Source organism: Lagopus leucura, unplaced genomic scaffold (genome assembly GCF_019238085.1).
Source record: "Lagopus leucura isolate 7727_CA_CO unplaced genomic scaffold, USGS_WTPT01 Super-Scaffold_100024, whole genome shotgun sequence".
NCBI classification, from domain to species: domain Eukaryota; kingdom Metazoa; phylum Chordata; class Aves; order Galliformes; family Phasianidae; genus Lagopus; species Lagopus leucura.
The window spans coordinates 8690883-8718439 of record NW_024962276.1 but is presented as its reverse complement, the minus strand read 5'-3'; the positions used below and the strand labels follow the sequence as shown (position 1 = coordinate 8718439).

General features: G+C 50.8%; 1 protein-coding gene across 13 annotated transcripts in view; it reads left to right on the top strand.

Annotated features, from left to right (window-relative positions):
* MSI2 (musashi RNA binding protein 2) overlaps positions 1-27557 on the top strand; it is a 187444-nt gene that overhangs the window by 110196 nt on the left and 49691 nt on the right. For all 13 annotated transcript variants that reach the window (XM_042880056.1, XM_042880060.1, XM_042880066.1 and 10 more), the window contains exon 7: positions 2707-2755. In XM_042880056.1, the coding sequence (XP_042735990.1) occupies positions 2707-2755 (49 nt within the window). The remainder of the gene's footprint in view (positions 1-2706; positions 2756-27557) is intronic.

Here is a 27557-nt window from a genome sequence, read left to right as displayed (position 1 = left end):
TTGCTCATTATTAGGTAGGATTCATCAGCCCCGTTCAGCTCCGAGTTGAGCACTGTAACGCGGCCGTTCACATCGGCCTCCATAGCAGCGTGCACTGGTCAGGGCTGCCTCGGAGCACCGTGCCCGTGCTGTGGGGCAGATGGCCCTGCGGCACTCTGGACCTGGGGGGAAGAAGGGCCTGGGGGGAGCACGGGTCTGGGAGTTGATGGGCCTCGCAGCCCTGCTTCGACCCTGCAGAAAACTTCCTGCGGCACACAGCGAGGCTTTGGGCTGAGGCTGGCAGAGCTCTCCCTGCAGAGCAGCTTCCGAGCGCAGGGCAGCGCAGGAGCCGCGTTGTGAGGGGTGAACTGCAGGAGGGTCACCGCTACCGAACGCCTTGAGTTTCATCTGCAGGCTTTGTGTTTTTTCTCCCCTTGCAGCAGGGATCAATTTGCTTACTACGGGGTTTCCTGCCAGTTACCTTGACTGCGTCCCTTATTTCTCCTTGGTGAGGGCTCGAACAAGCCGCTTGTGTTAGACTCACAGAGAACCGTGAGAAACGGGCAGCGTGTGAGGCAGTGTGGTTTTCTCATTCTATTCAGCCCTTTGTATATTCAAATTCTTCCAGTTTCAGCTCTTGCTGTTCTGCCAGATTTCCATACCATTGATGGGTTTTCTGCATTAATCAGCTTCTTTCTCCCCCTCCCTCCCGTACCCTCACCACCTTTTTGCAACCGGTGAAAAGTTTCTCTAAGCGCTGCTCTCTGCGTATTGATTTTCCTCTCCTGCTTGTCTGACCAGCTCTCAGATGTTTTATTTTGCAAAGCATTAATAGAATTTTTCTTTGGCCGTTGCACTCTGTCTATTCAGGAGGTTTCAAGAAGTCTCATTGTGTCACCGGACTATAGAGGAAAGAGCCTATTCTTCTGCTACAATGGCTGCCCTACAAAATAACGCAGGGTGGGGTAAACTCCAAAAGGGCAGAGAGGGAGATAAAATGTTCTGACCTTAGGAAGCAGAAAAGATAACCAATTAGGCATTGTTAGAAGGGCACCAGCTGGCTCCAAGAACACCCCCCTGATTATTGCTCTTACCGGTGCGCTCTATCCAAACCTGACACCGGCTGCAGGAGCTGCTTCCCCCACCCGGGGTTCCAGCCTGAAGCTCCCAGCCGCAGTTGGGGGTCTCTGGGTCTCCAGAACTGGCACTGAGTGCAAGGGGTCATTCTTACTGCCCGTGGGGCCAAGAGCTGCGAGAATGACAAGATCTGCTGTATAGATGTAACCTTACTTGGAGATCAGTGCTCGTGGTGGGCGGAGCGCCGTCCTTATCAGCATCCCAGTATTGCTCAGACCTGTGAATCTTCTTCCTCCAAGTGATGAGAGGCAGCAGGACAAGTGACTTTGTGCTTAGTGTGGTTTGGATTTCCATTGCATCAGCATTGTTAGGTCTCATGGATGGTGGGCATTAGGGAGGCATGCTGCTGTCTGTCTCTAGCTGCTGCTAACACATTTTGCAAAGCACTTTGCAGAAGTCAAGAGCAAGTTAACCAGAGACAGGTTGCTAAATGCACCCTGGTATAACAAAAGGTTTTGCTGCTCTGCATTTTTGCTGTATCCTGGAGTGTGTTTTAATGCAGCAGTTAAAAGGCTTGAGCTGTGTTTTGCCATCTGCACAGAGCAGGCAGGGGCTGCTGTGATGGGAGGAGGAGTCCGTGGTGGCATTGCACAGGTGAGGGGAGCGTGTAGGATGTTGTGAACTCTTCTAAGGTGTGTGGTTTATAGAAATCCTGAGTGTAAATACATGAAAATCTCATAGAAATCAGAGGGGGGAAAAAAAAAAACAAATGGAAGAAAAACCTTAAAAAGATAACCATCCCTGATGTCTCCTGCAATTTAGCAATGGTGCAGGTTTTCATCAGCCCCTGGTTTCAAACAAGGAGCAGGAAGCCTGGAAGTCTTTTCACAGGGCTTGCAGGACCTTTCCTGCAGCGTGCAGGACTGACCCACAGCCCCTGAGCACCAGTTCAAAACGTGGTGAGAAATCCCAGCCCAACAACCTTCTAAAATAAGTGTAAAATGTTAGGTGTGGCTACACAGATTAAACGGAGGTGGAATAAATCATGCAAATAGTAATGAAAGTTGAAAGCAATTTGGTTGCACTTCAGTACGTTTCATCAGTCATCTCTCTTCTGAAGTGGAAATGCCAGGCCTGATGCGAATTAAACTTTCTCCCCCTCCCTCTGCCCTCTCCTCCAGCTTTTCAAAGGGCCCTTTGAAACCCTCTGAATACCTTTCTTGGCTGACCAGATTTTGCCCTGCTCCCGCTCCTTGAAACCTCCCAATTCACAGCCAAGGCAGCAGCACTGATTTGGAGAAGTCACGGGCGTGATTTGCATCCATGATTCCTCAGCCCTCCTTTATCTCTACAAAAGGGAAAGAGGCTGAGGTGGGGCATGGCGAGCTGGCAGGGCCGCCTGGACGTTGGGCTTTGTAGGGTGTCAGTACTGCTAACGTCCGCTTTTCTGCTTCAGGATCAGATGTCAGCGAGCGCACAGGTTGGAAGCAGCAGGTTTCCAAGGGGCGATGCTGACTCTGAGCCAGAGGAAGGAGATGTGATGCACCTGCACTGCCTGAGCCGAGGCCTCCGCCATCATCCCGCTGTGTTTGTGTGCCTCTGCCAACCCAGCTGGGTGTGTTAAGCACGCCTCTCCCTTGTGTCTTGCAGGTAGAGGACGCCATGCTTATGTTTGACAAGACGACCAACAGGCATAGAGGTAAGAGAGCAGCAGCTCAGCCATCACCTCTGTGACAGAGTCGGCATGCTGAGCACAGCCAAAATCAGTGTCAGTGTGGTGACTGTGTGGCTAAATGCAGTGGAGCTAAATCAGCAGAGCTCCTCATGTTTGAGGCAGCTTCCTGTGTCCTGTGGGTGTACGGAGGAAGGGCTGTGTGACATGTAATGCCACGTCCCATGTGGGTTTTCGTATTGGAGCTGATTTCTCTGGTCAGCCTGATGACTTACGTTTGGTAGGATCACTGTCAGGCTCTGTGCTGTCCCCAGAGGTGGTGAAGCCTGGCGCCAGCGTGTGGCACAGGGAAGGGAGCTGCATCAGAGCGAGGGAAAGTCTCTGTGTCCCCACTGTTCACCCCATGGGATGTGCATCCGAGCACGGTCAGCCCCAACCCTGCTGGGAGAACTGCATACACTCCTGTTCCCTGCACACACGTCATCCCTGCAGTGCTGGTCGCTGTGCTGCCCACCTGCCCTCTGTTTGCAGTGCTCCTGGTAGAACCACGCTCACAGCTCGGGGTCCTGCAGTGGTGCTGGGCTCACACCAGGTGTTGCCATGTGGCACACGAGTGCTGAGATCCAGACGTGCTCGTGGCACTGGGGGTGTTGGCTGGGGCTGCTGTTCAGGGAACCTGAAGTGATGTTCCCTGGCCCAGAGTCAGTGGGGCCTGGCTGCTGGCTCAGATGATATCATTTACATGTAGTTGTGGGAAAGGTGACCAAGTGGGCTTGCAAAGCTTGAGGACCATGGCTGTTCTCCCTGGATCCACCCGTGTCACAGAATGTGCAGAGGCTGTACCAGGGCGGTGGGTGTTGGGGTGAGCTGGGTGTAAAGTAGGGGTTGAGACCAGGATATCAGGGTGCCGAGCCCTTCGCTGGGGTTTCAGGTGTGCTTGGGTTGTGAAGTTTGGGGCTGCTCATCATGTGTCGATAACAGAGTGAGCAAGATCTCCAGAAAACGAATCCCATCCACATATTTCAGTGGACAGATAAGGTTTCATTACTGCTTGTACAGCTCTGTGAAAACGAGCTGAGGATTATTTCAGCATTATGGCCTTTCCTTTCAGCAGAAATAAATGATGCTGCGGTCCGGGTGAGCGCCTCGCACTGAGGAGCAGAGCTCCAACAGAGCCCTGGCAGCTGGGGAGCCCCGGGGGCATGAGGAGCACTGTGCCACCATTCCCTTGCAGTGGGACCGATGGGTGCTGCCTCCTCCTGCTCTCACAAAGCGTGTTTGGAGGCAGCACAGCTTGTGGCTCCCGCAGGGGTGCACAGCTGGAGGTCTGTCCTGCAGCCTTCACGCTCCGGCCATGTCTGCGCGGTGGCTCTCGGAGGGGCTTGCTCAATTGACACAGCTGTTGTCTCAGCCACGGCTGCTTCAGCTTCCTGGTCAGCAGTGGTCCTTGTCACTCACAGCCCAAGGGCAGCCCTGCTGGGATCAGCCCGAGTTCTTGCAGGAAGGAGCCAGCCCTGCAGCAGGGGGACACTGCGGCTGAGCTCTGACCTTCACCTCTGCCATGGAGCGGAGGGAAGAAGAAGCAAGCATAACAACTCAGGAGGCACAGCCGTCTTTGGCCCCGTGTCTGAGCTGAGCCTGTCTCCCCAGACATTTTCTCCTTCCCTGTGCAGGTAGCTGCCACTAATCAGGCTAATGAGCTGCCGGGCAGGCTGTCATCGTGGAGCGGGTTCTGTGGCATCGATCGTTTATAAAATCACCCTGGATTTTACAAATTGTGACATTCTGATTGTGTTGGAAACACGTTTAAAATGCAGTAGCATGCGAGCAGCAGCGTTAATAGCAATTCTTAAAACCACTTGTGGGTTGCAATCTGTATTGTCAAATTAGCCAAGGGAAAGAGAAATGGCAGATAAAATATCCGCTGTGGTTTACTGTAGTTAGTGTATGCCTAGAATGATCAACGTGGGCAAGGAAAAGTATTAGAATTCACTCTCTGCTGCTGCAAGGAAATGGAGGATGTCTGTTGGTGTAAGACTGTCCCATGTGTGCTGCCTGTGTGCTCCGGTAGCAGTTGGTGTGGCCATGCTCACATGTAGCCCCCACAGACGGAGGCAATCCCAGAACTGCTCAGTGCTGAGCAGTGTTAGTAATGCCTTGGGAGGCCTCAAATGAAACGCTGATGGAGCAGTGGAGCACAGAACTTTCATACCCTCTAAAATATTATCAAGTGAACCACTTTGCTTCCTCTGTGATGTCCTTTTGTTTTCTGATACCCCATCACTCCTTCGTGGTCTGTGAAGGAAGTGAGAGGCAGAGCTGCTGCGTCTCCTGCTGATCTGCCTCGCCGCATGGATGGGCAGCTGGCAGTTTGTGCGCACGCCGTGGGAGCAGCGCTCGCTGCTTGGAGCTCTGTTGGAAAAGCAGGCTGACCTTGGTGGGACCAGGCTCGTGCTGCGAGGCCCCTCCTCAGCAGTGGGATGCAAAGGGTGGACATGTAGAAGGCCGCTGTCCGCATTGCCTTCTTTTATGATTCCATTTGTTTCTGGGTAAGGTTGGTAATGTGGAATTTCTGCTCCCTGCACTGTACTTCTACATTTCTGTATAGGGAGAAAAAACACACAAGTTCTGTAAGAGCTGTGGAAGATCACTTTTATCACTTTTTTTGCTGCCTAAAATTTCACAGAGCTGAAAATTACTGGGTCAGTCTTGAAAGGATTCAGTAATTGGAAAGTAGAAGCGAGGGTGGTGTTATTTCGTTACCCTTGCAAAGAGCAGATAAAATCTTGAGTTCAGCATTAGTTATTGATCTTTGGGGTTGGAGGGAACCTTGCAAGATGATGATGCCCTTCTGCCTTCACTGCACAGACAGGTGTGGGGCACATCCCTGGGGGTGCCCTGCATGGAGCTGCTGGCTGCTGAGCAAGGGCTGCGGGAGCAGGCTCATCTCCCCACCCTTGGTTCTTAGCAGAAGGGAAAGCAGGGTGCAGTGTCTCCTGATGGATGAATTTGCTCAGGAACCCCTTTCTCCCTTTCTGTGGCTGTTAAGCAAGTAGGTGTAGTCAGGAGAAGGTGATGGGGAGAGGTGGTGCCCTGGGGTGCTCTCTGTGGGCAGTGCCCATACCCCGTGCTGCCTGCAGGGCTGTGTGCTGTGCTGCAGCAGTCCCACAGCTTGACTGTGCAGAAAGGAAAATAAAGATTTTGACTGATTGAATCCCCCAAGTCGTAATTGCTGGTATTAAATGTAATGCTATATGTTTTCCAAAGCCGTGCAGCCCCCAGAGTTATTTTCATATCAATTAACTCTCACGTGGTTCGGAATGGCAGGGGAGAGAGGAGGGAAGTGACAGCATGTGATTTGGGCTTCTTTAATCTGAAAACTAAACAAAATTAAAGTCAGACAGGCCGGCTGCGCGATGCGCGGTGTCCCACGTGTGGGCGCTCAGAGCATCGCCCCAGCCCAGCGCAGAGCTCAGTGACTGCCCTGCATGGCAGTGCTGCTGCCCAGGGGGGCGGCGTGCGGCCCCTGTGCTCACTGCAGGAAGAGGGGGCGCTGCCAGCGGGACACTGCCGGGCTCTGCCAGGGAGGGTGCTTTTCTCAGGAGTAAAACTGCCTTTTGCGTTGCCCGACTGCCAGAACCTCAGTTTTGCAGTTGACCTCTGAAGTTCTAATTGACATTTTTCTAGATGAGATATAAATACAATTAAGAGTCACAGCAATTATTTGTTTATCGCCGTCTCTCTCAAGCAGAGCAAGGTCACGTGCGTTTAAAAAGACATCGCTAAGCGGCTTTGAGGAGAGTGTTTAAAACATAGAGAAGTCATTGCCTGCTTTGGTCCTCCGGAGCACAGCTGTGTCTGCTGCACTGCGCCTGGGGAGCTGGGATGGAGCCTGCAGCCTTTGGAAGGAGGGGGCTGCAGGGAAGCTCCTCCTGGCTCTGACCCGGGGCCTTTGGAAAAGCATCCGCACGGGGCTGGCATTTGTTGAGTGCAGTGAGTGCTGTAAGAGCTTCGGATGAAAGTCGTGACATAAGATATAAATGGAGGCAGCATTATTGTTAGCGCTTTGCTGGATGAGGATGGCTTTTATTCCCTTGTCACTTCTATCGCTTCGTAAATGAGCCTCTGGAGAGCACGGCTGTGCAGAGCGCAGCGTTCCCAGCAACAGAGCCCAACCCGGGGCGGTGCTGTGAGGAGCAGCGGCTCCGTGTCGGTCTGCTGCCCAGCCAGCGGGCTGGGGAGAGGAGCTGCACATGGTTTGTAAGCAAATGCTTGCTTCAAAACTTCCAAGGAGGGCTGTGAAGATTAATTAGTTAATATTATTTACCATTTACAGACCTATCAGTGGAAGTGGTGATGGCTGAGCTACAGTGCCATCATTCACACCTATCTGTTGGGTTTGCAGTTATGACATGTGCCATATTAATATTTCATGTGTGTACGCTTTTAATATCACATCCTCACTTATAAATATTCATGTCATAAACCATATTAATGACAGCAAGGCTGAAGCAGAGCGCTCCCAGCTCTTTGCCTCCCATCCCGAGGTCAGACCCACGCCGGGTGGGATGCAGGAGCCGGGCTGCAGCCTGTGGGTTTGGAATGGCCCTGCAGCCCACCCGTGTCCATCCCCCACCACGTGGGTCTGCACGCTGTGTCCCAGCCCTGCCTCCTGCATGGTGCTCCCAGCACTGCTTATTTCTTCTGTGCCAGCAGCCGCAAAGCGAGCAGGAGGGTCCACCGAGCCTTGTGCCCCTCAGCCCTGGGCTCTGGTTTCCTGGCCGGCGCCACTTACTGCTGCATCAGAGCACCTTGCACGAGATGCAGGAATAAATGCATTTAAGCCAGTGACAGCCCTGCATCCTGGGAGGTTCTGTGTCAGAGCGGCAGATAGGTGCTGGCCACGCGTCTCCAGGTGATTATGGGATGCTCTGTGCCAGCCCCACACCGGGTAGCACCACCTGAGGCTCAGAGCAGCGGCCCAGCTGGGTCCTGCTGCTGTTCTTCCTTGCTCCATTTTGCACCAGTGGTGGAAGCTGCATCCAGAGGAGCAGAAAGAGCCAACAGCTGCACTGTCCGGGACACACAGAAGGCACAGACATGTGTGAATGCTTATTCTGAAAGAGGGAGAGCTCGGCTTGCTAGCGGCGCTCAGGGGATGGCATGACATTTTTATTTTCTCGTTTTACAAACAAATGTGGTAATAAAATGGAAAAAAAAGTCCCACCAACCTGCAGTAAAGGTTGCAAACCCAACATGGCAATTAGTTTGGAAGTCTCCAGCTGCACAATTAGACTCTAAGGTAAATACCAACTTAAAAGAATATTGCAGAGGACAGGGGATCTGCAACACCCCTCCCAGAGGAGGAGTTGGTGGAGCTCCGGGCTGGGGGCAGCAGAACCTCCAGAGGAACGGGGGCATTTCCATCCCGTGGAGCCTCAGTTCGCAGTCCCTGCCTCGAGGAGCTCCCACTCACTCAGTGCTGAGCGGTGTCAACAGCTTAGTGTAATTAGACTGTGGTAGCGCTGGAGTGTGCAGAGTAAATCAGTGGAGCCCTTCTCATCTCTGGAAGGTTCTTCAGGAACCTGAAGGTGAGGATTGTGCAAATATTTAAAACAGTTTTTGAATTATAATGGCTGTGTTACTTGTCAGCATGCTGGATGGGATGAGTGCTTGCAGCAGGAGCAGGCAGCACCATCCTCACAGCATTGAGAAGGCAGTGAGGTCATTTAGTAGGACTGCAGTTCCGCACTTTGCCACCTTCCTCCCCACTGCTGGGCAGCCGGTGTGAGCCCAGAGAAATTAGCAGAAGTGCTGATGGTCTTTGCATGGAAGGGAGCCTGCACCACTCTGACTGCTCACTGATGGGACCAGAAGCCTTCTGCCTGCATGGAGCAGCAGGACGTGATTATCAGGTAGTGCTGCGGTCTTGTGGGACTGTTTGAAAATGTTAATTGCAGAAAAGCCAGAAGCAGGAGGAGAACAAAATGCAGCATTTACATAGATAGGTAGTCTTACTACAGCGAGCAGAATTAAAATCGGTGGAGTGACCTTGAGAAGGCAGCAGCTATTGCAAAATGTGCGATGGGAGCACAGGGCACTCCGCAGTGCTCCGTCCTGCTGCATTCTGCTCTGCTCCCAGTGCATTGCTGGAAGCGTTCTGGTGCAGCCGCTCAGTCCACACTGGGGCACAGATCTCTGATTTCTTCCTGTGACATCCATGCTCTGTATCTGCTGTGATGATAAAGGTTTCAGAGCCTTCTGAAAGCAGTGGGGGCATTCCTAGCAGCGCAAGGGCACAAGTGCTGCGCCACGTTCCTCCCATACCTTCCTGCTGCCAGCCAGTGCCCGTGTGCTGCCGCTGCCTTTCTTCGCAGAAGGGCACAGCTCAGAGCTCCCAGAGATGTAATCAAACAGATAACACCTCCTCAGGTCCTGGAATCCAGCAGTCAGGGTGACACAAACAGTGCTGGTGGCACCAGGAGCTCTGCGCTGCCCCTGAGCAGTGCTGCTTTCCAGGCAGCTGTTGCCCTAAAACAAAGAGTGCAGCTCCTGTATGGGTGCACCTCATCAGTGCTCCTCTGTTAGCACCGTAGGGGCTGTTATATCACTGCCATGGGTGCTGGGATGCAGGGCTGTCACTGACTGAGCTGGTGTGCTTTGCACTGTTCCCCATCAGTGCCCTCTTACCTGTGCTCCAGTGTCTTTCCCAGAACACCAGGTTTTAACTCAAGATTTCTTTAATTAACTTGATAAATACATTCTGGCAAGGAGTGATTCTGCTTATTCTGTATGTTGTTTTTTTTTTTTACCTATAGCTGAGGTATGAACATCTGGTGGGTTTTTTTGCTGGGTGTGATAGAATAAGTTGGAGAACAGCTTCTTGCAAAAGACTGCAGGTCAGCGGTTTTGCTGGGGTTTTGTTGTTGTTGTTGTTTATTTATATAGTGGTTTTTGGACCAGGAAAAGCACCTTAAACTAACGTGATAATTTGGAGATCTGTTTAGAAACACCTCCTGATGCTCACGGCGCCCAGCAGAGCATCCAGCCAGAGGCACTGCCGTGGATGGGGCATGCAGCTCTGGGCAGCCGTGCTGGGAAAGTCCTCCCCCAACCCCAGGTACAGCTCCCCACATCCCCAGGGAGAAGCCCGGTGAGGGGCTGTTCTGTGTGACTGTGGTAACAGCTTCACGGCGGCTGTTGGGTTCCCTGCAGGGCAGCAGCCTGCCTGCGTCCCCGCGGCCAGGGCTTGGATGTGGGCAGCGCAGGGCAGGAGCAGCTGCAGAGCGCAGAGGGGAGCAGCTGCAGCAGGAAATTAGTCATCGGGGGAAGAAATGGATTTGATAAATAATAAAACAGTGGCATTAACAACAGATGCTTTCCAGGTCAGGTGACTTGGGTAGAAGAACCCAGCAACTGTGGGCAGTGGTATGAAAAATAGGTGTCTGTGTTTACTGATGGGTCCGTATGAAGAGGTGTGTGACTGAGCGTGTAGCCCAGGAGGGTGCAGTGCTGTGTCCCTGCATTGGGTGACTGAGCCTGTCAGCTCTTCACAGCCCTGCACCAACCTCTCCCTGAGAATGGCCCAGTTTGTTTTTATATTCCTACTTTTCATTTTATTAACTGTTTTGATTTGTAAAATACCGTGTCCTATACAGTGGTTCCTTTATGGTGATTTACTATGCTCTTCTTATGTTCTTCTAACTCTGGGGGTTATTGGGGGCACAGGCTTCCCAGAGCCGGGGCTGATGGCACACGGGGTGTCCGCAGGGATTGGGCACAGGGCTGACAGCAGGGCTCAGCTGGGGATGGGGCACAGCGACCGGGAGCGACGCAAGGGTGGCACGGCTGCTCCTCACCCTGCTCTGCACCGTGGCCCTGTGGGATCGTATCAAACTCAGCACTGCTGTGTCTGGGTGCTGCCCCGGGGCGGGTGGCAGCAGCAGCGTTTGGCTGTGGGGCCGTTCCGTTTGCCCCCAGTGCCGGAAAAGCCCACCTGGGGCTCAGGTTGTTGTTATTGGCATCGCGGTGCCGCTGCGAGACTCCTGCGCGTTTGGGTAATTGAAATGTTTGTGACGAGCGCGCTGTGCCCGCTGGATGTCATTTATCAGTGGGAAGGCATCAGCGGTGGGAATATCAGTAAATAGAACTGTCTGACGTGGCAGGTCATTTTTATTTTAATGTAGTAGATTTAATGAACTCTTGTCTTTATAATTCATGGTACTTGCTGAATGCATCCATTTCCCCTCCTTAATGACGTTCGTTACAGATCTGTCCTTTGTTAGAGGGCTTTATTACGGCTGCAGAACTCAGCTCTCCCCAAGTTGTCATGATACGCTCCCGAAGCACGGAGGGCCGTGTAATGGATTGCTGCCCTTTACATTCGGAACTATTAGTGATAAACATGGCCCAAAACTTCCCCCAGTAGTTCATGCATTATTAATGGTCGTTACAACCAGTCTCTCTGCGGGATGCTCGCCAGCCCTGCCCATGTGCTTGGGGCACCGCCGTGGGCCCTGTGCGCTGGGGTCACAGCAGTAGAAGCTCCCATATCTGCCATCGAGTGATTTAATAGCATTTGTGTCCAGCCTAACCCAATCTACCTCACCTCACAGAGAAGAAAAAAATAATCCTGCATCAAAATTACTGCTTTTGGAGCTGTCTTGTCTCTTTTGAGTAGGAACTGGAGACAACTAGACAAGCTTCAATGAAAGCGAATAAAGAAACATTACTTTCTGAACACAATCTTCTGTTACCAGTCACTTTTCAACAGACATTCAATCAAAATGCTAATAGCAAAGGCAACAAGGGAGCGAGGTTATTGTAATACTAATTGATAGGCTGCGGGGATGGGCTGTGATAAGTGCTGCTGAAGATGTATTTTTGAAATACGATTCTCTTTAATTACAATGATACTAATAAAAAGGAACAAATGATTTAATGATAGTTTTCTAGGTAATGGCTTAAAGATTTTGTTCAAGTTATTTTGTAGCCTTTAAAAAAAAAAACAGGAACTGTGAAAACCTTAAAAATGAAGCCATCGCTGAAGGTAGTGACTTCATCCGGACTTGTGTGGCTATTTTGCATCAGAATTAACTCTGTCAAATATGAAGCTCTTGAATAAGAAATCCAATCATTTATTTCCACAATAGACTTTGCTGGAAGCCCACGGTAGAAGCCACATTGCACGTAGGAGTGCATTTACTATCTAACACTTGAAGAACAGGATCAACTGTGCGGGGGTTTGGGATGCCTCACAGGAGGGGCAGGCTGTGCTGTGGGGTGCAGGTCTGGCTGTGGTGTGGGGTTTCTGCCCGCTGTGTCCTGCGGGAGCTGAGAGGAAGGGCAGCTCCATTTCAGCTAATTGTCAATAGATTAATTGATAGTGAAACAAAAGCGTCTTTTTCGAGTGGAGAGGTGTTTTGCTTTTGTTGACGTGGGTGGGGGCTTTTCTGGGGCAGGAAGGATGAGCTCTCCTGCCTTTCAATTTGTCAGGCTCTCTCTCAAAGATCTGCCACAGAAGAAAGGGTAATTAATAGGCTTGAAGTCATTTCCGATGTGTCAGTATTTCTGCCTTGCTTCCAAGTGATAATGTTCGCTGGCTCGAGGCCTCCAGGGAGCCTTCCATCTTATTAACTTGTCTGGGAGAAGCAGTGAGTGGGGACAGCTTGGGCCAGTGGGTGACATGAAATAAGGATTTGTGGTGTAGTGAGCTGTAAACACTGCGGCCGATTGAGTAAAAAGTGGGAAGGAGAAAAAATAAAAAAGAAGGGAAAACAGTTCTAAAAAGGCACTCGTCACCAGCATAGCAGCACGTGGCAGGGGATGATGTGCGCTTTGTTCGGGCTGCCCTGCAGCAACGAGCCCAGTAGAGCACACAGAGCTGTGCCCTGCATCCAACCCCTGGGGTGCGTGCCCATGGTCTTCAGCGCCTCATTCAATGCCACGGGCAGGGCAGCTCCTGTCCAAGACTGGGAAGGGAAGGAGCAGCCATGCTGTGGTGCCAAGACGTTCACTGAGGGTTTTGGTAACCATTCCTGCCGCACAGCTGTGCTTGGTCCTGCTGGGTGTGAGCAGAGCTCTGTGGGGCTGTGCCCAGGTGTCGTTAATCCTGCAGATGAGAAGTCAGGCAGCTGCAGGTGGGTTCAGCCCTCGATGCTGGGCAGTGCCCAGGTGTATTTAATTCTGCAGAGGAGAAATAAAGTGGCTGCAGCTGGGCTCGGCTCCTGGGTGTGCTGAGCTGCTCTGGGGTTTCAGCAGAAGCTGTGGGGTGCTGTGGGGAGAGGCAGAGGCGTCCATGTGCTCCCTGGGCAGAGCAGGAGGAGATGCCCCAGAGCGGTGGTCTGTGCCTCCGAGCTGCTGTGTCTCGAGTGGTGCTGCTCCTTGCTGCTGTTGGAGCTCTGACCTGTGGGCATACAGAAGGTGAGCTTATATCTATGTGTTTAAGATTTTTTGGCTTTTTTTTGTTTTGTTTGAAAGTTTCCCTTTGTAGCAGAAGCGTAAGGGTGGTTTTGTTGTCTGTTAAAGACAAACCCAGTAGAGGCAGTGCTGGTCTCAGCCATGTACTAACTGTTCCTTGGAGATGTTCCCCTTTTATTCTTCGAAGCAGCAGACCTTGGTGTGTAGGGTCACTGGGAAGGAACAGGATGTCTTTCACGTATTGACAGATTTGTTTCTTTTCTCTTCTCTCACGCTCCTGTTTGTCAGGCTCACTTCTCATTTTCCAGGGAAATGATTGTGACTAAATGCCTCTGACAGCCTCTTTGCAAAGTGTGAGGTGGGCATGATGGGGAAAGCAGCTGCCTTGGAGCAGGGCGATGATGAGCTGCTCCCTGGGACAGCTGGGCTCCTCCACTGCTCTGCCTGTTCCTGCGCAGCAGAGTTCCCCTTGCAAGCACTTACTGGGAAGGCACCACTATAATCTAATTAAAATTGGTTTTAATATTCTGTGAAAATTAAAACCGAATCCTTCCTGCTAGAAAGAATGACTGTGCATGTATTAGTCCTCTGTGTCGTTGTTGTTGTTGGCTTGCTCAAGTATTAACGCTGCCTGTACGCTCAGAATGGTGGTTTGTGTCCATTAGCAGAGCTTAATTCTCAAATTAAATGGTGAACAGTACAGAGGAGGTGGAAGCTGGTTGCTGGATTATTTTTTTAATGTTAATGGTACACCTGGAGGAAAATAAGGGAAGAGGGTGCAGTGCAATGTTATTGCTATGGAATGAAAATAAAGCCTCATTATTTGAGGATGGGATTTAGTGGCTGAGGGTTTGCTCTTCTGAAGCTCCATCCTGAATGCTCCCAGTTAATTGCCTGCTGAAAGATGGGCATTGCTAATACTGCCAGAAATGTCCCAGGCTGGGGATGGCAGCCATGTCAGTGCTGCTGGAGTAAGGGGTGATCGTGTGCTCATCTGCACTCCCCTCTTTTTTCCTGGGAGTTTAGAGTTCTTGCCAGCTGAAGGACATGGATAGCCACTGTGTATAGATCTGGTACAGGGATGGAAATGAGGAAAATACTGCCTTTCAGGTTAATGGGTAGGAAATATGCTATTTGAGATTTAGGTCAGATTTGGTCCTGCAGGGGAAAGTTTTTTTTTTGTTTTTTTTACTTCCCAAAAAACTTAAAGCTGCAATGTATTTTTGTATTTAGCCTTGTGCTGAGCATGCAAAAGGACCTCTGATTGCTGAAACCTCCCTGTGCAGCTCTGCCCCTTCTGCACAGGTTGGAAGCATGCTGCAGATATCTCTGTTCCTGATCTATTGGAAGTTTTCATGACTGACTGGTGGAAAGCCTGCTTTTGTGTTGCTTGTGGGGCAGAAGATAAACTGGGTGCTGCTGGGGTTATCTCCAGAGCACAGCGTGGTCAGAGCGCAGGGGAGCAGTGGCCCTGGGCTGGCTGTGAGGGATGGGGCTCAGTGCCCATGCAGGGGGATCTGCTGCAAAGCATCACCGCAGCGGTGTGGGGCTCGGGGCTGGTTTGGGGCTGTGAGCAGAGCAGGGAGGATCAGCAGCATTAGGCCTGGCTGCTGCCCTCATGGGAGCCGGGTGCTAATAAAGCTGTACCAGGCTGAAAGGACACGGAAACACTGCTTTGTAGCTATGGCAACTTGGGAAACAAGGGCTGCGTGGAGTATTTTGAAGGAGAGCCCTTATTATCAAGAGTTCGAAGGGAAGGTTCTTAGCAACGCAGGAGGCTTGGCAAGGTAATTAGACTAGCTGCTCTTGGAGCAAATGCGGGCTCTGGCATTGCGTTACTAGAGCTTCTGGCCTTGCTGAGAAACCCAGCACCAGTGGTATTCTGCCACCCAGCTCCTCTCCATGCTCTCATTCTGCCCATCTCCATGCTCAGGGCAGCTGCAGTCAGAGTGCCCCTGGTTAATGGGGTGCCATCCACCGGCTTGCTGTCTCTGCTGCAGGGGACACGGCAGGGTTGGCTGTGTTCAGCCTTGCTGCAAGTTCTCTGTGTGCTGGTGGCCCGGCCCAGCTCTGTACCTGGGTTTGCCTGTTGGTGCCAGGTGGTGGATAGCAATGTACTTGCCTTTTGTCCGCTGCCTTGAGCTCATTAAATGGCTTTAACAGTTTGCAGGTGCCAGACTTGATAGAAGCAATGTGATGCTTAGTTGAGAGTGATGATTTCCATCTAAAGCAAAGGACCCGTTCCCTCTGCTCAGAATGATGCGGTACGGTTGGTACAGGTGTGGGAAGTCAGAGCTGAGGGACTAAAGACCACCTTGTCCTTGCAGTGTGGCAAAACCTGCTATGTCTGGCTCTCACTGCCTCCTGCTGTGTCTGCTGGGCTCCCCAGTCCCTTCTCAGGGTTAAGTGCGTGATGCCCATTTAAAGACCAGATTGCAGGGCAGAGGGCCTCAGCTGGGCTCAGCAGACATTGAAGTAATCTGATAGATCAATCGCTCTCTTTATACTGGCTCCCATGGCTGCACAGTCCATCGAGGGAAATGATTTTAGCTGCTGGCCTGCAGTGTGCCTGCCTGAGGCATAACCAGGCTGTGTTGTTTGTGTGCCTGGTGAAGGAGTGCACCGTGCAGTTGATGGAAGCCTGATGTCAGGTGGGTGTCAGTCCTGCCAGACTGGGATGACAGTGGCATCGTGCAGCAGATCAAAGCATTAAGTCTTCAAAACCATATGTTCGATGTGTCATATCACAGAAGCTTTATATTCTTGGTGATAACAATCAGCAATGCATTATCTGTGTTTCCTCAACTGTGTGTTTTTTACAAGCTGATAAACTTTGAGCCGGACGGGAATCAATTGGGCCTTGTCCTTAATGTCTTAATCAGCCTCAGAGGAGTGCAGTCGGGGTGGTAACGGCGGAACCAGCACCTCTCCATGGAGTCTGTCTGTGGTGTGACCCCTCAGTGCAGGGGAGCACCCACCCAAAGGGCAGCAGCCTGAGTGGGGAGGCCTGGGGAACCAAGGAGGAAGAAGCCAGGAGCGTGAAGGAGGTGGCTGTGCTGCCTGCCAGCCCTACCCTCCAGCTCACAGCGGTGCAGCAATATGTGCTGCTGGTGCTTGAGAAGAATGCTCCCCTTGCTTGGCATCTTCCAGCAGTAGGCTGGAATTAGTACTTTCTTTTGGTGTGTGGTGATTTATTTTGTTAAAAACCGAAGCATTATTCCTAATTATGCAGTTTTATGAGGGTATGCATAGCAGCATTCTTCCTGCGGTAGGCTGTGGGAGCTGGCATAATATTTAAATAGGAGCCCTGGGGAAAGGACATGCTTGCATTCAGAGGAGGCTCCGCGCAGTTGCGGGCTCAGCCTATTGAACTAGCGTATAATTACCTCTATTCAGCACTGCCGCTCCAGTTATCAGCCGGCCGTCAGGGGAAGGCCAGCGCTTTAAAATGACATAGATTGTTAGAGAACATCAAACTTTTTTTAATACAGTTAATGATCCTCAGCTATAAATAGTCTGTTCCCATTGACTGGCAATAAGGCTTTTGTGCTGTGCCTCGCAGAGCTGCAAGGCTTTTCTTGGTTTGTTTTTTTTTTCTTTCTCCATATGTACTGTAGGGACTTGCATCCCGATTGTTTTACAAACAGCAGCTCTCCCTTTCTGCATCACAAGATGTAGGTCCTATAGAGTGGGGTTATGCCCAAGGTCACCGAGGGCTGATGGGTGAGGGAGATGTGGGCCTGGCAGCTCTGTCCCCATGTTGGTCAGCCCTCTACCTCCCATGTGGATGGGGACAGGCTCGACATCCCCACACTTCTCCAGTGCCACCCAATGGTCCTCTGGGAATGGCCATCACTACCTTGTTAGTAAGACAGGCAGCTTTTGTGTGTGCTGTGCCCCAGAGTTTTGCTCGTTATCTTTCAAGTTGGACTAGCAGTGTAGGTCAGTGGAGGAGAAATTTGGGGCTGCCAGCTCTGTGTTCCCCTGCTGCCAGACAGTGTGTGTGATGAGGAGCTGTGTACTGATGGAGGAAATCCCAGAGCAAAAGAACATTTGCAGAGAGGCAGGGAGGGGGAAGTGGGGGGGGCATAGTGTGCTTTACCCTTGGTAATTTAATCTGGTGACCTTAACTTGATTCATACCTAAGGTGAGCCCCAGCAACTGCTTGAAAACTCAGCGTGTGATGACCACAGCCCATTACAGTTCTCTGCAGACATGGCTGCTTTTACACGCTGTAGCAAATGATTCTGTTTTTACAACTGTCAGTGATAACGTTTTTCTCAAAAACAGTATGAAAGATCATAGACTTCATTTCTTCTATCTCTGGGGTTGATTGTTCCTGCAAGGGCTGGACTTAAACCCAAAGGCTGAAGATTGAGGCAGGGTAATATCTGCCACAGCTTTGTTCTTGAGTGCCTGTGGACACAATAGGAAAAGGTCACCTCTTCTCCAAGGCCATCTCTTTGTCCAGCTTCAAGGCCAGGAAGCAAAGCGTTCACCTGAACCTTGCTGCCCATGTGGCGGGACCAGGCTGTGTCTCTGTGACTGTGTGTGCTCCATCAGCTGGGCTGGGGCTGCTGGCAGTGCTGTGTGCTGCTGCAGGTATGAGCAGAGGCCATTGGCTGGGTGTGGATGTGGGGGTCTGGGCCGGTGGAGGTCAGAGATGGTGCAGCAGTGGATGGGGGAGGCATGGGCACCCCGGGCACAGCACTCTGCAGGGAGCACCTCTCTTTGCTTTCCCTGCCAGCGTGTGCTCCTGAAGAGCAGCTGCCAGGGAAGCAAAGCTTCCCATCGTATCTGGCGAGTGTTGGAAAGCATACTGAAATTATGGATGTGATTAGCAGGGGGACCTGGGCTCTGTGCCTGTGCTGTGCCCATCTCAGAGCCGTGTTGTTCTGTTACCAGCAGATCCGTGTCACGAAGCTGCTCGGCGCTGTGTGGTCCCTATTAAAAGTTTTCTTTCCCAGGGTGATTCTGCTCCTTTGTTGCATCCAGTTCTCGAGCACTTTATACTATCAAACAGCAAAACTGCTTTTACTGATGCAGCAAAGAACAGTGGGATCTCTCCAGCCATGCTCCCAAAATACACTCTTGGCTTTCTTTATGCCTGGCTTCCCGTGGTGGAAAAAATGATTGAGATATGTTAGGTTTACTGTGGTCACTTCAAGAGGAGATTAGTAATACCAACAAATGATTCCAGCAAATAGATGAGCTCCTCTTCCCCAGCGAGGCTGAAGCGCTGTGTGCTCATCCTGCCCATGCTCCTCCTGCGAGGCAGAGAGCTGAAAAAGCAGAACGTGGCCCTGGTTTAATAGCACAGATGGGGTTGGGCAGAGGTGATGGCTCTGGGTGTGTGTCAGGTCACGGCTGTGGGGATGCATGCAGTGCTGCTCACAGTGGCTGTGCCTGCCGTGCCCGGAGCTCACTGCCCCATGGGGAGGATCCTGTCTGTGTGGAATGGGAACTGAGATGATGGGAGGTAGGCAGAGTGTTCAGTGCAGTGGTGCTGAGCGTGAGCTTCGGTTTTCTGCATGTTCAGGGACTGGCTTTGAATTTCTCATGTGAGCAGATGGCAGGGCATGTGTGTCTGGTGTATTAGGGCCATGTTTGAGTGGGTGCAGTGGGGATGGGTTGATGGTTGGACTTGATGATCTTGGTGGTCTTTTCCAACCGTGGTGATTCTATGATCAAAAATGTGTGTATTATGTTATGCCTTACCAGTGTCTGTCAGCCTTTGCCCTGTGTGATCTGACCTCTCCGGAGCTGTTACTGTAACAGCTCTGTTTTCAGAGACAAGTTCTGCTCAGGCTGTTTCAATTGGCAGAAGAGATCTTTAAGCTTCAGGGAACTCATTCTAGTTCTAGAAGTGCCCGTGCTACTTAATGTTTGTACTTATTTGTCCATTCTTTTGGACGCTTTGTTGCGTGGCCTTTGTTCTCCTTCAGACAAGGTGCTTGTTGCAGTCCTTTGCTCCCTGCCTTCCTGTCCTCACCAGGTTCCATCTGGCTGGGAAAGAGCTTGTGTGCAGTGAGAGAAGAGTACATACAGCACCTCAAAGAAGTGTGGTGCCGTTGCAGCGAAGGCCCTGCAAACTGACCTTGAATCTTTCAGAACAGTCAGTCTTCTTTAAATACAGATCTAGCTGGGGGAGAAGAGAAGGCATAAACAGGGCAGCCTGTGCTCACAAGAGTAAGCAGTTGAGCATTGGGATGGGAGTCCTCCAAAGCCCCCACAGACCCACTCAGAATCACCTTTGCTTGTGTGCACAGCTCCCAGCCCATCACTGCCCCACAGAGGTGCCAGTGCCTTTGGTGAGGTGACAGACGCTGCTGGGCAATGCTGTGCCCTGTGCTGCCATGGGGCAATTCCCATTAGCCACATCCATGGGTGGTCCTCCTTGTCAAGGGGAAGCTTAGTATTTCTAACTCATGTTAATGTCTTTGATTATTTGAATTGAGAGTTTTTTTTCCCATGTATAGGAGCTCTAAATATATATGTAAGAAAGTGATTATCTTAATGTTATTCATCATTTACTTGAAGTGCGTTCTCAACCTAAACCTGTTTGCTCTGATGAGCATTTATGTCGCGAAGGAATTGATGTTATCTCTCTTTGCCTGCAGTCTTGAGCTTATGAACAGGAGGGATTTCCCCCCCATTCCTTCTGCTCGGAGGTGGCACAGGGGCTGCTGGATTCACCCCCACGCAGGGAGGCAGCAGTGCTGCTGGCTGTGCTGTGCCCCTGCCTGGCTGAGCAGCGCTGGGCCGGGCTTCCAGGAATAGCTCAGCGCAGAGCTTGCTCTTTACATGTGTATCCAGAGGAACAAATGGTGCATGTATTCAAAGCATCTGTCATAGCCAGGCACTTTCTCACAGTAGCATGCATTCTTTGCTCAGGCAAAAACCGACACAGTGCATGAGCAGTGGGATGGGGCCTCGGCTGAGGGTTTAATGCTGTCCAAGAATGTTATGTGTTGCCTGGAGCTATAGCCCGAGGGGTCATACTGCACTGCTCAGAGGTATTGCTTTAACCTGAGGCTAAGCTTCTCATTTCTGCTGGTATTTCCCTTGACCCTCTTCAGCATTTGTCTCAATTCCTGAAATAGTTTCTGTTGTTCCCTGCCTGATTCTGTTTCTTTGTGTACTGATATGCAGGCAGCAGGGCAGTGTGAGGCTCCATCCCTGTGGTGTGGGAGCAGCCTGGTACAGCTTAGCAAGCGCACACAGAAAACCAACCTGTCTGGGTGCTGTGGTCGTGCTGTCAGGCTGGGGTGAGTGGGGCAGGGCTGAGCCTGGTGGTGCTGCTCCAGGAGCTGCGCTGCTGTGCTGTGCTCCCCCATCCTGTCCTGCTTTGGGTACCTCCAGTTCTGTGTGCTGCTTTGGTGAAAGAGCATCAATAAACACTAACAACTTCTCATCCTGTGCTCAGTCCCAGTGACTTCCTGGAATGGAGTGGGGTGTTCTGCTTGCTTTCTTGCAGAAAAAACAGCTCTCAAAAAGCACACCTTAAAAAAAAAAATCTATAATTGAAAGATTTCAGATTTCTTTTGTAAGAGCAAGTGCGTGCTTAAACTCATAGACAAATACAGCCAATAATATGTACTTGAAACATAATGCAAGTTAATTCATTTTGGCACAGCCCCAGATATGCTGATAAAATGCCCTGTGAAGTGCTGCAGAATCTTGATAACGTACCTTCTCTGTTTGATTATATAATCAAATATGTTGTACCTAATAAAACTTAAAATGAGAGGGAGAAGCTCAGAGCAGATTGTACTGGGCATGGAGCGGGTTGTGGGCAGCGTGAGGGCAGCTTCTCACCTTGCTGCTGCTGCAGACACAGGGCTGCCCCACCACCCTTCATGGCACCACAGGGGGAGCAGCTGTAGAGGTCTGGCACCGAGTTCTCATTCCTTTACAGGGAAGCCGGTGGTTTCTGGTGGGATAGAGGGAATTTGGCCTGGGTGTTCTGGCCCTCCTGTGCGATGAGGTTGATGGGAAACAAATGCGTTATGGCTCTGACAAGCTGTTGCTGCATTTTTATTTTTTTTTTTTCATTTTAAAACAGCGCTATCAACCAGTTGGAATATGGGCCTGGAGTATCGCAGGGAGTAATCTAATTAGTATGAAGTCAATTCACTAGTTCCTTTTGTATCTCGTGATTAAATAAGTGGGAAAATGGCTTGAAAATTAGGTGCTAGAACGACCCAATTACATTTCTGTAGCTTTTTGTATTCAATTTCATAAACAATTTTGCTCTTCGCTGGTTAATCAGTGAATGCCTTTTTCCAGTTTGAAAAGCACTTTTGAAATTATAATGCAATTAAATTGTGTGTGGATGTTCTGGCATAGCGAGTGTGAAAGCTGGGGGCCTGGCAGACAGCCATGTTGTACCTTGACAGTAATGAGTTCCTGAGCTGGCAGCTTGCTCGTGTCATTCATAATATTGTCCGTGCTGGGTTACCCGGGGATGCAGCTGCCTTCGCTCCCTCCTGGTTGGGGTTGCTGGTTGCTGTGTGCCGTGTCTGCTGCACCTCCCGGGGCTGAGAGCCACAGTGCTGCGTGGGCACCCATCTCTGTGCATTGCTGCCCCTGGGCTGTGCTGCTGCTGGGCTCAGGGCTGCTCCTGTGGGCTCCTCCACCACCATGCTTTTGGTGCTGTGCAGCTCCGTGCTTGTTCTGCTCTGTTTTTTCCTTATGTGAGCATCTGTAAGACTGCAGGATGGGTGAGGAGGAGGATGTAGGGGATGAGTGACTGTTCCAGGATGGCGTAACAGAATGAGGAGAAGGAGGTGGTGGCCGGAAGTACAGCTTGTTGGATTAGAATGCAGAATTGCTGCTTTGAGGAAAGGTTTAAATCCCCACTGAAGAGCAGCAGAGCTGGGCTGGTGTGAAAGCATGTACAGCCTTTGCTCCCATCCTTGGGCAGAGCAGCTGAGGTGCTGCCCGGGACTTACGGCCAAGCGGCGCAAGGAGAAAGGTAGAAAGCTGTGTTAAGAGAAAAAGAAATAGCGTTAGAAATAATGACTTGCTTGGCAGGTTTTAACAAGTTCAGTAATGGTATTAGGTGCCCTTGGCTCAAGATTGTAACCTCCTCTTAAATGATCGTTACCTGACTAATAAAGACCTCAGAGCAGGTCATTACAGCTTAATTTAGACATAGCATCCTGTTTGGTTTGAACAGCATTGCCATCTCTCAGGCTAAAGCTGGTGCTGGGAGCTGGGCTCTGCCCAGGCTGCTTTCCCAGCACTGCAGGGCACCAAGCACGTGCTCTGAGCATCCCTGATCTGGGCAACTTCCTGGCATGTCGCCTCATCTCTCCTTGTGGTATTCCTGAATGTTGTTCAAGGATGGGGAGCAGGGGATGATAGGAATGGGGCTGTGGAGGTGTGAGCACAGATAGAAACCTGGGTGTTGGGAAATGCTGATCATCAGCTGTGTTGGCAGCGTGCTGCTGTGCCGTGCTGGGCTGTGCTCGAGCCCAGCTGCGATTGTCATAGGGAGGCTGCAAGAGCTCATTGCTTCTTGTTAGGTGTACTTTGTGTCCCCACTGTTCCCTTTTAGAGTACATCAGAAACAGCGTTTTTTCTCATCCCAGCATTTGTAGTGGAGCTGTGTGAGTCAGGAGAGGCATGAAAGAGCCACTCGGACAGCTTGTCCTTCCCATGCACGTGGCACCAAGCTGAGCCACCAGGCCATGGGTTCAGCACAAACTCTTTCTTCCATATAAGATACAACTGGAGCTCGCAGGCACTGCAGAGATGAGGGACTGGGAGGCAGTGGGAGCTGTTGCTGCACTGAACACAGTGGCAGCTCCTCCACACCATGCAGCTGCATTTCAGCTCTTCCCCTTTTTTCATATTATTTTGAAGGGATTTTAGGTCTTTTTCCATTGAAAGGAGTTAATCAGGTATGATATTGCCATGTTATTCACTTGGAATGGCTGCACGCTGTGGGGTGCTGTCTCTGTGCAGCCGTTTGGTGCAGTGGGATGATGCTGGGTGGCAGTGGCTCTGCATCCCTTGCAGACCAACAGATGAGTGCCCAATGTGTGCACACATTGCTGCTTCCCATCTCAGCAGCAGAGCTGCTTTAAATGGAAGGGTTTTTGTGTTGTGATAAAGAGCGTCTGAGGGCAACTGTTGCATCCTGCCCGTAGATGAGGACCCAGCAGGCTGCCATCCTGGTGGAGCTTGTGCAGGAGTGAGGACACCACAGCCCACCCTATGTCAGGGATGAGCTATGACAAGGATGAGTCATATTTCCCTAACCCCATTAGCAGTAAGCTTCAAATGCAAGTAATTAAAATCACCAACCCCAACCAGTTTCTAATATTTTGAGGACATTTCTTTGATAAGCCTGTCTTTTCAGCCAATTTCCTACTCAACCGAAAACAAAACAACTTTCCTCCTGGTGTTGTAAATCTGTTGTTAAAATGAAGAAAAGGAAATGGGAAAGAAAAAAAGAGATTTCCCCCAGTGACAGAATGTTTGTGCCGGGCTCAGCGCTGCGTCGCCTTTGTTAGCCCTGGATAGAATCATGCATCACAAATAAAAACTGCTGTCAACATGCATTGGTTTCAAAACATTAGAGCATATGGTATGTGATTATCTGTATTGTCAAATGCAATAAAGTGAGTTTGGATATAATAAAAAATGTAATATTTTAGAAATTTGGTAATAAACTGTGGGAGAATTGACAGGCAGGGAGTGCTTGAGGCCCACAGGATGTGGGGCAGCACCCATGGGGCAGCCTGCTGGCATCGCTCTCCTGCTCCTCTCCCCATCCTCATCTTCGCCCCGTGTGGGAAACTCAGACACAATGCAGATACAAGTGCATCACACATACGTGCAGTTTTTCTTAGGTCAACTTTAATGCGTCTAAATGATCTGTGAATGCATTAATGGCTTCTGTTAATTAACAGTATGATAAAGCTGGCATTTAGTAAGTTGCAGTGTAGTGTGCGTTTAAGTCATTATGTACTCAGTGCTTTGGTTTGATTTCAGAATGTTAATAGAATAAAATTTTAATGAAGACTTGTTGTTATGAAAAATGTATTAGAGCGGGTGAGGTGCTGCCGGCGGGGCCGTGGCACAGGGCTGGGGGGAGCGGGGTGTCCCAGCCCTGCAGGCCTGGTGGTGTCACAGCAGGTCCCTGCAGTGATGGATGTGCCCTCGGTGTCCCCTGCTGCGCCCTGCGGGGCGATTGCTCCCAGAGGGCGGCGCGGTGCTTTCTGCCCATTGCAGCACCGCCATGTGCTGCTCTGCCTTCTCATCCTCCATGCCCACGTCTTCTTCCTTTGGCTCTGGATTGTTTTTGAATGATGCTCCCTCGGGATGCAGCTGTGGGAAGATGGTGAGGGACCCGAGTACCGCAGCTGCCTGCAGCAAAGGCCGAGTGGCTCTGGTGCCTGTTATCCTGCTGCCCTGCTGTGCCGGCACTGACACAGCAGCACCTTGTGCTGTCCCGGTGTGCAGGCAGTGCTGTGAAGCAGTTTCTCATCGCTGCTCTGAGCCCCAGTGTGGAGGTGAGGTGTGTGCCATCCGAAGGGCATAGCCTACAGGCCTGGGAGTTACTTCCCCAGCAGACAGAAACATCTCCTCTCTGTGCGTGCCGCTCAGGAAACGGGAATAACAAGGAATAACAAATGAGAATTGACAGCTTTTGTCTCAAACAACTCTGAGCTGTAATGAGCCAAGCTGTGGTTGTCAGATGGAGACGTCACAGAAGGAACTGGGAAGTGGGGGAGAAGCAGTGTGGGACTTGAAGTGCTGGGGGAGCTCCGTGCTTTGTGCAGGCTGTGCAGGGAGAGGCGCAGGGCTGAGCTGTGCAGGTCCTGCGGGGCTCCGCTTTGAGCACAGCAGCGGCTGTCCCGTTGGTTCCCAGTTCCCAGGGACCTCACACAGCACTGGGTTAGACCCATTCTGTCCTGGTTCTGCATCTGGGCAGCGGAGGTGCCCTGACCTCTGCTCTGAGAGGAGGCAGCAGACCCTGCTGTGTTGGCCCCTCCTTCCCCCCCAGCCCTGTTACTGCTGCAGGTGGGCTGGCGGCTGTGAGATCACTTACTAAGGAACTTCTTCCCTTCTGATTACAAGGGATGTGTGAATAAAGCAGAACTGTATTGATTCACACCAATCTGTGCATCGACTGTGTGGGAGCCACTTGCAATTCCCAGCAGCACCAGAAAGCTTTACAACAGGGAGAAATATGACCAGGCAAGTTGAGCAAATAAATTAAACCAGTGTCAACTTTTCTTGTTTCTTCCCTCATTATTAATGGATGGAATGGGGCTCGTTTATCAAGAGGAGGGGAAAATTAATTGACATGGGCCTTAATATTATTATGCCTGGCTTGTCTGGTCACATTCCTTTTTTGTTTTTTTAAGCTTTTCAAAATGCATTTTATTACGGTTTATAGGTCTGGCTGCCAAAACTGTTGGTATAAACAAGAAAGCAGGTGCGTAAATAATGCCATGGCAGGACTGGACATTGCTGTGCTTCACTGCTTAAGTAACTTAAATATGGGGAGAGAAAGAGAGACATAAAACAAATACAAATGGGATGATCGGGTACCAAGATGAAATGCAAAGACGGAACACAACTGGAGCTGATGTTCCCTCATTCCGGTGCTGTGGTTGTTGGGGGCTGTTGTGGGTTCGTGTCCCTCAGCACAGCACTGTGAGCCCATGCGCTGCCAGGCTGCGATGGATGGAGCTGTGCTGTATGGATGCCCATCAGGTGTTCTTACCTGGCAGAGGAGTGAGAGTTGAGCAATGCTTCTTGTTGTGGTGCAGGCTGTGTATATCTTCCCTTCTCTCCCTTGGTCTTATGGATTATTGAGCAGGCACGAAAGAGCCTTGGTGCATGCTTATTTCCCAGAAATCTTCTAAGGAGCTATCTCATACTTCAGCATGCTGTAGGAGGGGGTCCCAGCTAACTGAGACCATACGGTCCAAGTAGACAATGCAGACCCAATGTGGTGAAAGGAGATGATCTCCTCCGTATCATGGGGTGGCACTGGGACAGCCAGGGATTAAACCACTCTCCTCTGGTGCTCACTGCCCTGCTTCTGCCCCCAGAGCTCCTCTCTGTGGCTGGAAAACAGAGGTATCCTTTGCCTTAGGAAAGCTGCTGGGCCAGCAGTTGGCGATAGTGCAGATGCTGGGAGGTGGTGGTACCCCAGTGCAGGGCGCACTGCGGTGTTCAGTGTGAGCAGTGTCCCTGTGTCAGTCACAGTCTCTGCAGCCAACGCAAACACTGGCTCTGTTGGTGCAGGTTTGAAAGAGCAAGGCCTTCCACGTGTACGTAGCTCTGCTGCTGAGTGATGTTCTGGGGTACCTAAATGCAGCTGTAATGCACTGCTGTGCGCTCAGCACCCTGGTTGAGGGAAGCAGCTGCCAACTTGCAAGGGAAAGCAGATGTATTTCATAGCGACGGTGTCGTCATCTCAGCTATATTTTACTGAGGTTGACAGAAAACTTCTCAAGTGACGACAAAGGTGTGAAATATAGTTGATTCAAGTGTGAGAAAAACAAAGCGCGGAGCACAGGAGCGCTGACATTTGGTATCTTCAGCATGGCTTCTCCATGTGATTTATGGCGCCCACTGATTTGTTTTAATCTTTTTCTGGTTGTATTTGGCTTCTCAGAGCAGCGTTCCCCTCATCTCCGGAGTGCAGAGCTGGCAGTGCCCTGGGCCGGGGGGTCTGAGTGGTGAGGGCATGGTGTGCTGGGCACTGAGCGCCTGGGTGGTGATTTTGGGCATATCAGGGATGCTTCCAGGGAGCTCAGGCTGGCGTGTGCATGAGGAGGCGATGCATTTCCCCAGGCTTACCTTCCCTGTGGGCCATTCCCTTGGATGTGTTTCCCCGTGAGGATGCCCAGTGCCAGCAGTGCCCATGGGCTGCACTCCCACAGGTGCCTGCGGGCCGAGCTGCCGTCTCGCTTCCTGCAGGGCTGCTCACTCGGACTCTGTTTGCCTCTTGTTTTATTTTCTCCCTCTTCATTGTCTTCTCTTCTCCAGAAAAGATTATTCAAATGAATATTCAGTTTTATTCATTTGAATTAAAAAAAAAAAAAAAAAAAAAAAAAGCAAACCATTTGACTCTGTTAAATGCTTATCTCTTAAATAGAGCTTGTTAGCTTCCAATAATAGCTTCATTCAGAAGGATGCCGTATAATTTCATTTTAAAACATGTGCTCCTTGACAACCGGAATCCTATTTCTGTCACCGTTTCAAACAGCCGCCTTTGTTTTGTGTTAATCTTTTTCATACACTTCCCAAGGAGCGTTTTTTGTTGACTCTCAGTACCTCTCATAAGAAGTAATTGTCTGTTTCGTCCAGGAAGGTTTCTGAGAGCTTTGGTAATTCAGAAATGAGCTCATATTCATTACGCTAACTAATAAGGCATGCA